This window comes from Hipposideros armiger, unplaced genomic scaffold (assembly GCF_001890085.2).
Source record: "Hipposideros armiger isolate ML-2016 unplaced genomic scaffold, ASM189008v1 scaffold_167, whole genome shotgun sequence".
Lineage (NCBI taxonomy): Eukaryota > Metazoa > Chordata > Mammalia > Chiroptera > Hipposideridae > Hipposideros > Hipposideros armiger.
Genome location: NW_017731517.1, coordinates 1172007 through 1184200, shown reverse-complemented (window position 1 = coordinate 1184200; position 12194 = coordinate 1172007). Strand labels below are relative to the sequence as shown.

Here is a 12194-nt window from a genome sequence, read left to right as displayed (position 1 = left end):
AGTAACACAAACCTCCCTTTTCTCTCTTTTCTGTCAGTTAATGGCACTTTCATCTACCCTGTTGCCCAAGCCTGCCATTTTGGTAATTTGTAATTCTTCCTGACTTTATGCATTGCACTCATCATGAAATCCTAAGTGTCTTTCCTTTTTTCCAGCCCTTGCTCTAGTGGACATCCTCCACCAGTGCTGTCCCCACTGTGGTGACTCCTTTCTTGTTGACCACGGTCTCTGACCTGCTGCTTCTGCCCCCTCCTCCCCAGTCTCCCATGTGTCAAGGCCTTACAATCGATTATGGTCTGATGGTGCCTCTTTTTTGTTTTGTTTTAAACTTGTGATTCAGTTCATACTACTGATTTTAGCTCTTATCCATTATATTCTTGGTTATAGTCTAATATGTGTCCTCTATAGGTTATATGTCTGTTGAGGACAGGAACCATTTAAAAAAATTTTTTGTATTTCTCCAGTGCCTAAGAGATCACTGAAGCTAGGGATGTGATTATTTCTTTTAGAAGCCAATTCTGGCTCTGTGTGCATACAAAGAAATGAGAAATCCTCTTGGACTGTGTGAAAATAATTCAGGTTTAAAATAATAGGGCGTAGAGTAGGGTAATGGCAGAGGGAACGAAGAAGGGACAAATTGGGGCCTTTAAAAATTAGAATTTTATCATATATTCTTGATCATAATGCATCTAATTATGTAGAATCTGAAAAATACAGAACCATACAAAGAAAATAAAAATCACCTGTAGTGTCCGCCACCAAACTAAATCCATATTTTTTGGTTTAATTCTTAAGTTTTTGAATATATATATTCTCACTCTTGCTTTCTTAATATATATGTATATTTAAAATATGCTTAAATGGTGTTTCTAAACAAAATAAAAATTATGTTTTGAATGTTATTTTTCATCTTCACATATATTTGAGCATTTTAACATGTTGCTAAATTATTCTCCAATATGTGATATTTAAAAATTGATTAAATGTTTTAGAATTCATTTAATCAGTTCCTTTTGTTGGACTTTTATTTCAAAACTTATCATTTCATATATAATTATTTCAGTATGTACTGCTAATAGATAAGAACTTTAAAAGGACCCACAATAGGCCCTTTCACCTAAAAATGTTAGCAGTAATTTTCTGATTTTAAATACCCAATGTTTACATTTCTCCAGATGTCCAGTAAATGTGTTTTCCTGATTTTCTTGCACTTTTTTGGTTCAAATATACAGCTTTGTTCAAGTATCCAAATAAGGTCTATTCATTGTGTTGCTATATGTAGTTTGTAAATTGCGGTTAATCCTTCTGGAATTCTTTTGATATATGGTATGAGCTGTCAGGTTTAAATGAGAAAATGCATGTAAAAATGTTTCAGACGGTGCTTAGCTCATATTAATTATAAATACGCCTACTGTTGTCTGTTCCCCTGGGTTTGATGAGCCAGACGTTTGCTTTATTGTTTATTTGTTTTTAAGGAGCCAGCCCTTAGATTTCTTTATTTGTTCTACTTAATTCAGTTCATTAGTACCTATCTTCATTTTTTTATTCTTTTACTTTCTTATAGTATGTTTTGCTTATCTCTCAACCAATGTCTTGAATTCATTTACTGAAAACTGTTTATTGCACACTTTCCTCATGCCAGGCACTGTGCTAAATGTTGGGAATACAGTAGTTAGCAAATGTCTCCACTTGCGCAGGAAGCTTGTAGTCTGTGGTTTATCCTTGAACCCAAATTTAAATTCTTTTTGTTTGTTTAATAATAAAAGCACATATATATATATAGTAGTGTAGTTTTGGCTGTATTCTATAACTTGCTATATCGTATAAATCTGTTGTATTATGTTGACTCATAAAATTGTTGACAGTCATTTTTAACTTATAGAAATTGCAATTTCATATAGCTCAACCTAAATGTTTTTAAAAATATTACTATACTTTTTTTTGGTCTAAATGTTCTTGTTTGAAACAAGTAGTTGCACCAATATACTTTGTTTTTAGAGCAGTTTTAGGTTTACAGAAAACGTGACCAAAGTACAGAGAATTTCCCTTACTCCCCATAGCTCCGCTGTTACTAACATACTGCATTAGCGCAGTACAGTTACAACTGAAACATTGCTAACTAATGTCCACAGATACATTAGGGCTCACTCTTTGTGTTGTGCATTTTGTGGGCTTGACAAACACAACGACATGTATCAACCTTTACAGTATTATACAGAGTAGCTTCACTGCCCTAAACCCCCTGCTCCACCTTCATCCCTCTCTTTTCTCACTCCCCAAGCCCCTAACAACCACTGATATTTTCACTGCCTCTGCCTTTTTCAGAATGTCATATAGCTGGAATCATACATTATGAAGCCTTTTCAGATTAACTTCTTTCTGTAAGTAATTTACATTTAAGGTTCCTCCATGTCTTTTCATGGCTGGATAGCTCATTTCTTTTTATCACTGAATACTGACTGTTTCATTGTCTGGATGGACCACAGTTTGTTTATCCATCACCTATTGAAGGACATCTTGCTTGCTCCTTAGTTCTGGCAATTATGAATAAAGCTGCCATAAACATTCATGTGAAGGTTTTTGGGTGGACGTAACTTTTCCACTCATTCGAGTAACTATCAAGGAACACAGTTGCTGGATCGTATGGTAAGAGTAGGTTTAGTTTTTGAAGAAACTGCCAAACTGTCCTCCAAAGTGGCTGCTTCATTTTGCATTCCCACCAGCAGTGAGTGTGAGTTCCCGTTGCTCCACATCCTCGCCAGCGTTTCGTGTGGTCATTGTTTTGGATTTCAGCCATTCCATTAGGCGTGTAGTAGTGTCTCGTTGTTGTTATAATTAGCAGTTATCTGATGTCATGTGATGTTAAGCATCTTTTCATGTGCTGCTTGTTATCTGTATACTGTATCTTCTTTGGTGAAGTGTTTGTTCAGATCTTTTGCCCATTTTCTAATTGAGTTGTTTGTTTTCTTATTAAGTTTTAAGAGTCTATTTTGGATACCAGTCCTTTATCAGATGTGTCTTTTGTGAATATTTTCTCTCAGTCTTTGGCTTGTCTTCTCATTCTCTTGACAGTGTCCAAATAGACTTTTGAGACTTGTCTTTTAATGGGAAATCAAGGGAACCTGTGTACCACAAACTGCTGGTGAGATGCCATTTAAACCAAAAGTCAGACATGAAGACCCTTTGAAGGAAAATATTCCCAATTTTGTGACAGATTTAACAGAGGGAAAGAATCAAATATGAATTTGAGCTTACTTAGTAATTTTGTTATAATAGGATTATGTTTGTGGAAATACAAGATTTGGAAAACCTCACATATTTTATCACAATATTTAAGAAACATAGTCTGGCCAGTTTGAGAGGCATATAAAGAAAAAGTATATACTGTGGAAAGATGAATACTAGCTGATGCCACTGTTAGACGGATTGTATTTTAATTATCGACTTGAAAAAAAGATTGTCTTGATAAAGACCTACACAGAACAACTTCCTGCAGTGCTGTTGAACAGTGCATTAATTGGTTCCTATGGGATGTCAGTTCTAGTCTTGACTCATTCATTCATTCGTTCATCAATTTGTCTTAGGTCATGTGATACATTATTTTTTGTTCATTAATTTTATTATTTTGTCTCTGTAATTTTGGATAACCTTAATGGATGCAAAAAATACTTTAAAACAAGTTCTTACCTTTTAGAGAGACATAATTATTTACTTCATATTTAAATTCACATATTGAATTTGCACATTAAGATATACATTATAAAAAGAAAATTGAGAACATAATTAGATTTCAAGACAAAATTCTCAATTACATGTGATCAAAGATTAATTCTGTGAAGTCCTGTGACTTTTAGTTTTGCAAATCTTCTAAAAGATGTAATGGAGAAGGACTAGGACAGAATTTCTCTTACATTAATATATTTTAAAATGCACATATGATTGAAAATAAATTTGTGAGGAGGGTAGGAACTTTAATTATACAGTATATTTCAAATTCTACATTCTCTCAAATATAACCATATCCTTGTTTTAGTATATGAAGCTGGCATGAATTTTAATTTAAGGTTTTGATTTCTTTTGCATAATGTGTTATTTTTCACAGAGATGTTCTTTAGAATACCTTATCAAAATGTGCATTTTATATTAGTGCTTTAAAAATTCTTGCCTGTTAATGAAGTTTATAAAATCTTGGATAGAGATTAGAAAACACACGCATGCACACTTTTTTCTGTCTGCACTATCTGTGGAATACAGTCATGACAATAAATGTTTTCTTGGTTATGTTCAATAATTTAAATTCAGTTTATTGTGCAAGACAGAAAATTGGCTTCAGGAAATTAAAAAGCCTTTCTTCAGTTAGATTTTTAAATAAAATAATAACTTTTCTTTTCTAGCTCTGTGATTGGTTACGTCTTAATGAAAGTTGTTTTGGGCGGTCCTCAACCTGTAGCGCCTTTGGACTTCACGAGACATGCTCTTTAAATGCTTATGTAAAGAACCTAGTTCAAGAGTATATTAAGACACCTGCTTGGGAAAGTAAGTGTGAAATTATTTTTCTGGATTGATATAACCAAAATGTTTTCAAAGAATTCCTCCTAGTTTTCAGGTCAAGATATGGGCTTAACTAAATGTTGTGCCAGTTTACGGATGTCACACTTGTATTTTGGCCAAAGTCTGTGACCAACAGGATGTAAAAGTACTTGCTCTTTAACTTGTGTCTTAATGTTCTAGGACTTGAGATTTAAACTGTTTTATATGCTTTAAGAAACTAACAAGTGACTGAGTAGGAATTGAACACCAATAAATCAATTTATTCTACAATTACCAAATCTTTTTGGGCTGGAGATTGAAGATGTGTTTGGAGCCTCTAAAATGGAAATATTTGTAAATAAATCCGTTCTTCTGTTTTCAAAGTGTTACATTTAACGTGAACTGATTATGAAAAGTAATTTTAGAGAAAACTATTTGAAAGGATGGTTTGTTTTTTTTTGCCACATACTTAGCAAAGATCAATCTTACAATTTCTTTGGGAGAATGTGTAATACTGCGTGAAGGGAGAAGTAGTAGCAGATTCATTAATTAAGATGCTTTTTACATTTCTAATGCTTCTTCTTCATTGAAGTCATTAGTGATCATTTGAGTAAATTGCATCCTTGAATTTAACGTGTCTTAAATTTCCTAGCTTTGTCTCAGACCGAGTCATATTCATTTACTGATTTCTCTAATCTGACCATGGAATAGGTCTTAAATGATCAGATAATTATCCTTTCAAAATACATGAATATACATGTTCTTCTGTCTTAAAACATTTCTCTTTTTGTGTTTTATTCTATTATATAGTAAATTTTATGTGCTTTTAGTTGGAAGATTCTTTTGTTAGGCATATAAAAAGAAATAAATTTTAGTCCCTACTAGAGTAAACATAGATTAAATCCTAAAATAGAGCTTGTCTTATAATTCAGAATATAACAATATCAGATCTGGTTAAGTATTCAAAATTAGATGAAACAAGATTTTTAGTGTTTCTTCCTTAACATTTCTAGGACTTAAAATATACTTTTTAATATAATATGCTATGTTAAATTAAAAAAAAAACTGATTTTAAATGGAAAGGAGGCATTTGTGTGTGTGTATGTGTGTTTAATATTTTGTTTGCCTTTTAAGATCCTTGGCTAAGTGCCTTTATAAAATTTTAGTTTAGCTATCAATTACTGGGCTTTTGTTCAGAATAAGTTAATAAATTCCAAAATAAGCACTGTTTAGCTTGAGTTTTTAAGCATAAAATACATACAATATTCAAATTTTTTTTATAGAAAGATTTGTCAGCCAAAACTATACTTTCAATAGCCTTTTCTTTGGATTTTGACATAAGCAGAATAAGTAGATTTTATACTATCTATATATCATGTGTTTTCTGAGTGTCAGGCATGGGAGTTACAGAGATAAAAGATGCATCCCTATCCTCAGAGCATAATCTAGCAAGGGAGATGAGGAGTAAGCAGATGATCTTGGCACAACGCCTGAAGGACGTAAGCACTGGGATGGACACCTGTGTGAACAGTCCCTGTCCAGAACAGGGGAGGTCACCTGATGGGGTGACACCCGACGAGTGAATGGAAATTAATGTGAAAAGTGAGAAAGCATATCCCATAAGGCTTGGGTGTACTGAGGTAGATAGGCATCCCTCTGGCTATCTGTCTGTCTGTCTATGGCACAGACTGGGGTGGGAATGGTAAGAGATACGGGTGGATATGAGATAGGTGTATATCTATACATATCAGATCTATGTTACGTAAAACAAAGCAACAGCAATGAAAACCACACAAAACCAATATCAACACACAAAAATGGTGAGGAGCTTTCCGAGTAGGCTTTCTGAGTTACAGAAAGTGGAACATAGTTTGGAAACAGCAGGAAAGGCTTATGAGGGCTTGGAAGCCTAAGATCAGCCACAGTGAAATGTATTTCAAGAAATAAATTAGGCAGTCCATCAGAAAGAACATGTAGAAAGCAACCTACAACAAAGATCCCTGCCAGGGTGTGTCCTCCACGGGAGGGTCAGGCCTTGGATTATTACTGACTTGATGCTGTGGCACTCCTTAAAATCAGGTAATCGTTATTAAAAGTACACCAAGCTTGGGCCGGCTGAGTGGCACGTTGGTTAAGAGCTGGCTTGGGACGCCAGAGGGCCCCGGTTCGGATCCCACATATGAGGGCCAGTGACACTGCCCTCTACAGCTAAGANCTGGGTCAGGGCGGCGCGGTGGCGCTGCGGGCCGTGTGGGGCGGGCTGGTGGCGCCCCCGGGGCCGGATCGCGTGGGCCTGAGGCTGCAGGTGCTGAGCGCCTTGGCAGAGCGGCTGCTGCCGGAGACCTACGTGCACGACACGGGCCCGGACGCGCGCTGTTGCTCGCGGTTCTGGCGGACAGTGCAGGCGGGGCTGGCTCACGCCGAGGACGCGCTGACGCGCAAGCGCGCACGCTACCTGCTGCAGCGGGCGGTGGAGGTGTCGGCGGAGCGGGGTGCAGACTGCACCTGCAGCCTCCAGGAAGGAAACGGTACCTGCCTCTGTCCCCAGCCCAACCCAGCTTGGCTTTCTGGGAGGGAGGCTGCTCGAGACCACAAGCCAGCGCTCATGGTGGTCTCTATTCCGGCAAATTTTGGTTATTCCGGTGGTCCCCATAGAGCCCGAAAGCCTGGGACCCTCATCTCGAGGGTGTTCTCTGAAGTGACACAAATCACTGCAGCCGAGAACAGTGTGCCTATTTCCCAACCTTCCTGACCCAGAGCAGGGTGGAAAGCTGTAGCTGTGGAATAATTTAGGAACATGACGCCCCACGCAGGATTTCACAGACCAAATGTGCATTTTATCGTGGTAGGTTCATTCTGATAGAAGAGTTAGCTGCCATCACATGGAAAGGAAATTATTTACTTGTACTTGACTGTTAGAATTCTGTCATAGAAACCATCACTTAAAAAAATTTACTTTGGTAATTCTCTTAGCAGGATTTACTAAATATTTGTTAGACATGATCCTTAAATCAACCTTTTGAGATTATTTTTGCCATTGGTTTAATAGAATGAGTCAGATTATTACTATTATTATTATTTTTTTACATTTTGAGCTGTGCTTCCTACTACTTTATTACAGAATAAGAGTAGATGAAATAGCAAGGCGTCCCTTCAATTTGGTATGTTATTCTTGATTGGTCTGTCCACTGAAATCAGTGAGAAAATATACTTCAGTCATCATAAATCCATTTTTGAGCTATCCAAGTCCAAAATAGATTCATTCAAAATTGTGTCAATAGAAAATTTCTACTTTTTCAACTGTAACTGCCTATTCATTTATTACTGGTAAAGAATTTTTGNCAACGTCCTCCACAACTAGACTGAAGAACAAAAGGATAGCAACTTGTCTGTTCCCCTTCCCCCAATTCCCCAATAAAAATCTTAAAAAAAAAAAGTACACCAAGCTTCTGTTATAGCCTTCCCTTTCAAGTAGCCAAGGTGAAGAATTACTTAGGATTTCAAAAAGCATCTGTGCTTCTATAACTTTGCAATTGGTGCTTTTCTGGAGGCAAGTGGCAATGACCTGGTTAGCCACTTTGAAGACCCTAATGTGTGTGCTATCCAAACCAGAGTGTGTAGGATTTACACCCAAAGGCCTCTGGCTCCCGCGGTCTGTAAGTGGAGAAGATGCTGAAGTTGCACTGTGATTACAAACATTTCATTCTCAAACAGCATGCCCCCCACCCCCACGCCTGACCGCCATGAGGTCAAAAGGTGTCTTGATTATATGATTGCTAGAAAATACAGGGAACTGAATAGTGTAATGGCATTTCATTGCATTTTAGTCTTCATTTATGAATGAATTTTTAATGTAAATGTGGAATATAAATTTAATATAAAGAGTAAAAATGTTTCAGAGAACTTTTAATAATTCACCTTTATAGCACATAAATTTAACCTACTAAATTTCTTTTTTTTTTTTTTAAAGATTTTATTCGGGAATTGGGGGAGGGGAAGGGGAGCATGAAAAAAGTGTAGACATGTAGCTGAGAGGCAGTCAGGGAAGGCAAGCTTTATGGAGGTAATGACGTCTGTGCTGAGTGTTCAAGAGTAGCTTGTACCTCGGTAGACAGAAGTGTAGGGAAAGGATGGCCAAGTACATGAAAGGGCCTGAGCAAAGGCTCTAGGTAAACACACGATGGTGGTAAAGAGAATAGTGAGTGTTCTGGCATGGGTGTAGCAAAGGGTTAAGAATGGGGGAGGGGAACAGTGTTGGGGAATTGAAGAAGGGCAACAGCCAAGTTGTTGTCCTTCAATCTTAGTGGAGGGCGCAGCTAGCTCAGCTCCAAGTCCAGTCGTGCCGCTCAGCTCAAGGTGCTGTGTACAGTTAGTTGCTGGTGGGTGTAGCCACCATCCCATGTGGGAGTCGCCCTGGCAACCTTGTTGTTAGAAGCACGTGCTCTCACCAGCTGAGCCATCCTGCCATCTGTTGGCAGTTCAGACTCAGCTCAGGCACAGATCACTGGCCCATGTGGGAATCAAACCAGCGACCCCGTTGCTCAGAGCTCGCGCTCCTAACCAACTCAACCCACCCCTGGCTGTTTTACTTTTGCAGCTTCATCTTTGAAAGGTTTTGTTAATGCTTTGCAAACCAAAACTGTTGTTATTTCAGCAGGAGAAAAGTGCAGTATGCCTGATTGGTTTGAAGCCAAGCTTGTTGCTCTGATGGTCTTGCTGGCTGTAGACGTGGAAGGAATGAAGGGTCAGTACAGGTGAGCGTTTCCAAACTTGAAACCAACCCTTTTAAAAACAGCTGCTCAGATTTATGGTACATATTCCGACTTTCCCGTGATTGGCATGGAGTTGACCACAAAAGGAGAGAATGGGAACATTGACAGTATATTAAAGAAATGTTTAAATAAATGTTAACAATAAGTTAATAGTAATAAGGGCTTATTATTCCTTTTAGGTGGTAAGTTAAACTGTTAGAGAAGTTCTAAAAAACTATATACAATAATCACTGGTTTTACATAAGAATATTAGAAGAATGGGTTGTAAGATCCTAGCATAAGATTAGGTAAAGAAATTTACTGGATTTGACTCTTTTGTAAAGTATAATGAAAAGAAAGATAAACGATAAAACAATCTTATTTATATTTTGAGACTGTGAGCAGATCAGTTCTCTCAGATTATAATTGTTGCCAAAAGTAGATTCAGTAGGTAGTGCATTTGCATGAGCTGCGGTTAATTTGATTAACATCAAATCTCTTTTCTAGACAAACTTTTAGTACTAACATTGGTTATACCAGTTTTTCAGAAATCCTTAATTCTTTGAGTGTTTTTTTTGTTGACATGTCTCATCTCCTTGACTAGCGTTTGTTTGTTTTATTTTGAATCACGGAAGCAGAGTCTCAGCATTTTAATTTGCAGATGACTAGGACACAGGGTTTCCTTCACAGTGGTGCCTGGAGCTGACCACGGTATGTTCTTCCCTGTGCTCTCACTCAAGTGAGTTGCTACCCTCGCCGAGAAGGTGCAGCCTGAACGGTCAGCGAGAAGGTCGGAGGGAGAGCTCAGTCATGTAGGTGCTAGGTTTGGGTCTCCCGTGACAGTGGTTCTGTCAAATTGACTCCATTAGTTAACCAATTCCACAAATTATAGATGGAAAATAATTTCTTTATGCTTCTGAAGTGCTTGATTTGAGCATGTCTTTTGATATCTAGTGAAAAGCGGAGGACACAGAATGTATTGAGGATATTCTTAGACCCCCTTCTGGATGCCCTCATGAAGTTGGGTACAAATGCCTACATGCCCTTGCTGAAAACTGACAGATGCCTCCAGTTGCTGTTGAAGTTATTGCACACTTGCTTGTTGAAAGGTTCCAGTCCCCAAGATGGTGAGGATAAATGGTTTCTATGAGTGTCTTGCTTGGTATATGCTGGTATTTAGAATCAAAGGAAATTCCGTGCATTCAGCCAGCATTGACTGAGTATCCCTTGGTGGTGCTGGGGACACAGCAGGGCAAGAGCATGCCCTCGGCCCTCACGGAGTTGACATGCTAGGGTTTACATCTGTTGGTTCCTATTGAGTTTAGAATATGATTTCATTTGCTTTTATTGTTTTAATTTATGCTTCTCTAGACCATTGATTTCTAGACCATTGAAAATGATTGCTATTTCATATGTTTAAGCAAGATCCATTTCTTAATTGCCACTAGGCTAGATGTTGCAGAAAGTACGGCACAGCGTGAGAATGGCAGCAATTTTATACTTATTTTTAAATATGTTAAACTCTGAGCACCTTTTAAGTAGAAACTACTTCAGACAGAAAGTATCGCGGTAGTAGACAGAAGCATCAAGCTTTCTTCCCTTCTTAAACTGAGATGTCTGTGAAACAGATGAAAACCCAGTGGACGTGAGAGATGAGAATGTTGGTGGGTAAACCTTCATTCCCAATCCTTTCTGAACAGTTCCATTTGGAATTGTAGAAATTAAAGTTAAAAAATATTGGTATTTAGTTAAACCTGAGGATAGTATTGATAAGGTAGGATTTTAATATATGCTTGTGGAATAGTAAAGCTAGTTTCCAGCTTCTGATATTTTTGATAATAGTAGTTGAACCAAATACTGTGCACGTAACAGTGACTTTTTGTAAGATTTTTAACTCCTTAAGGGCATCAATTTGGATCTATTCAATGTCTTGACTTCTTTACTAGGCTCAGCCCTTTCAAGTACAGGGCTGGGTCATAGATGCCTTTTGGAAAATTGTTGTGATATTTGTTACATGGGAGGTTATATATGTCGTGGTGCAAAACCAACACCTGTGAACTCACCACCCAACCCAAGAAGGAAGTTACCTGAAATCCTCCCTCACCCCCTTTTGCCTCCTTATTTTGACTTTTATCTTTATCACTTCAGTGCACTTAAAAAATGGTTTTACCGCATATATAGATAAACCTCAAAAATATGCTGTCTCATTTTCTTGCTTGTGAACTTTATAGAAATGTTACTTTACGGTAGGACGTCTTCTGTCACTTTTTCCCACTTAACACGCTTCTGAGATCACCATGTCCTGTCTTAGACCATCATTTCCCCTGTTGTAATGTTCCGTTGTGTGATGACAGCACAGTGCTGCGTTCTCCTGTTGCGGGACATTGGCTTGTGTTTAGCGGTTACTGTTCTGTGCAGTCCTGCGTGGTCACCTGCCTGTATGTCCCCTGGGCCCGTATGTGAGTCCCCAGGGCCTGTTCCCCTTCTTAGGGGTTGTGCATGTAGAGCTCAGGAGATAATGACAATGCGTTTTCCAAGGAGTTGTATACACATTTGGTGTTCTCACCTGAAGAATGTATGAGTTCCCTTATTACGTAGTATGAGCCAAAGAAATACCTGTTTATTTGATAGCAGTTGACTTCTATATAACTGCTAAACCATATCAAGTTTAATCAATGTCAAATAGGTCATAGAAATGCTGAAAGGATTTCTTTGATGACAGAAGAGGACAACAGTTACTTCCATTTTATAAATGAGCAGGTAGTCTAGGAATTAATTACCTGTGCAAGGGTTAATGAACAAGTAACCCTTTGGTTGAGGTCTAGTAACACTGCTGTTTGGAGCAATCTGACTTTATTGTTTTAAAATTTTTTAATTTAATTTTCAATGTTTTATTATGGAAATCTTTAAATA

The 12194-nt window shown here is 37.7% G+C and overlaps 1 protein-coding gene across 1 annotated transcript in view; it reads left to right on the top strand.

Annotated features, from left to right (window-relative positions):
- The window catches only part of TARBP1 (tRNA guanosine 2 -O-methyltransferase TARBP1), an 82600-nt gene that overhangs the window by 30105 nt on the left and 40301 nt on the right, over positions 1 to 12194 (top strand). Inside the window, exons 6-9 of the mRNA XM_019651797.1 lie at positions 2577 to 2646; positions 4395 to 4536; positions 9185 to 9284; positions 10236 to 10408. Coding sequence (XP_019507342.1) covers positions 2577 to 2646; positions 4395 to 4536; positions 9185 to 9284; positions 10236 to 10408 — 485 coding nt within the window. The remainder of the gene's footprint in view (positions 1 to 2576; positions 2647 to 4394; positions 4537 to 9184; positions 9285 to 10235; positions 10409 to 12194) is intronic.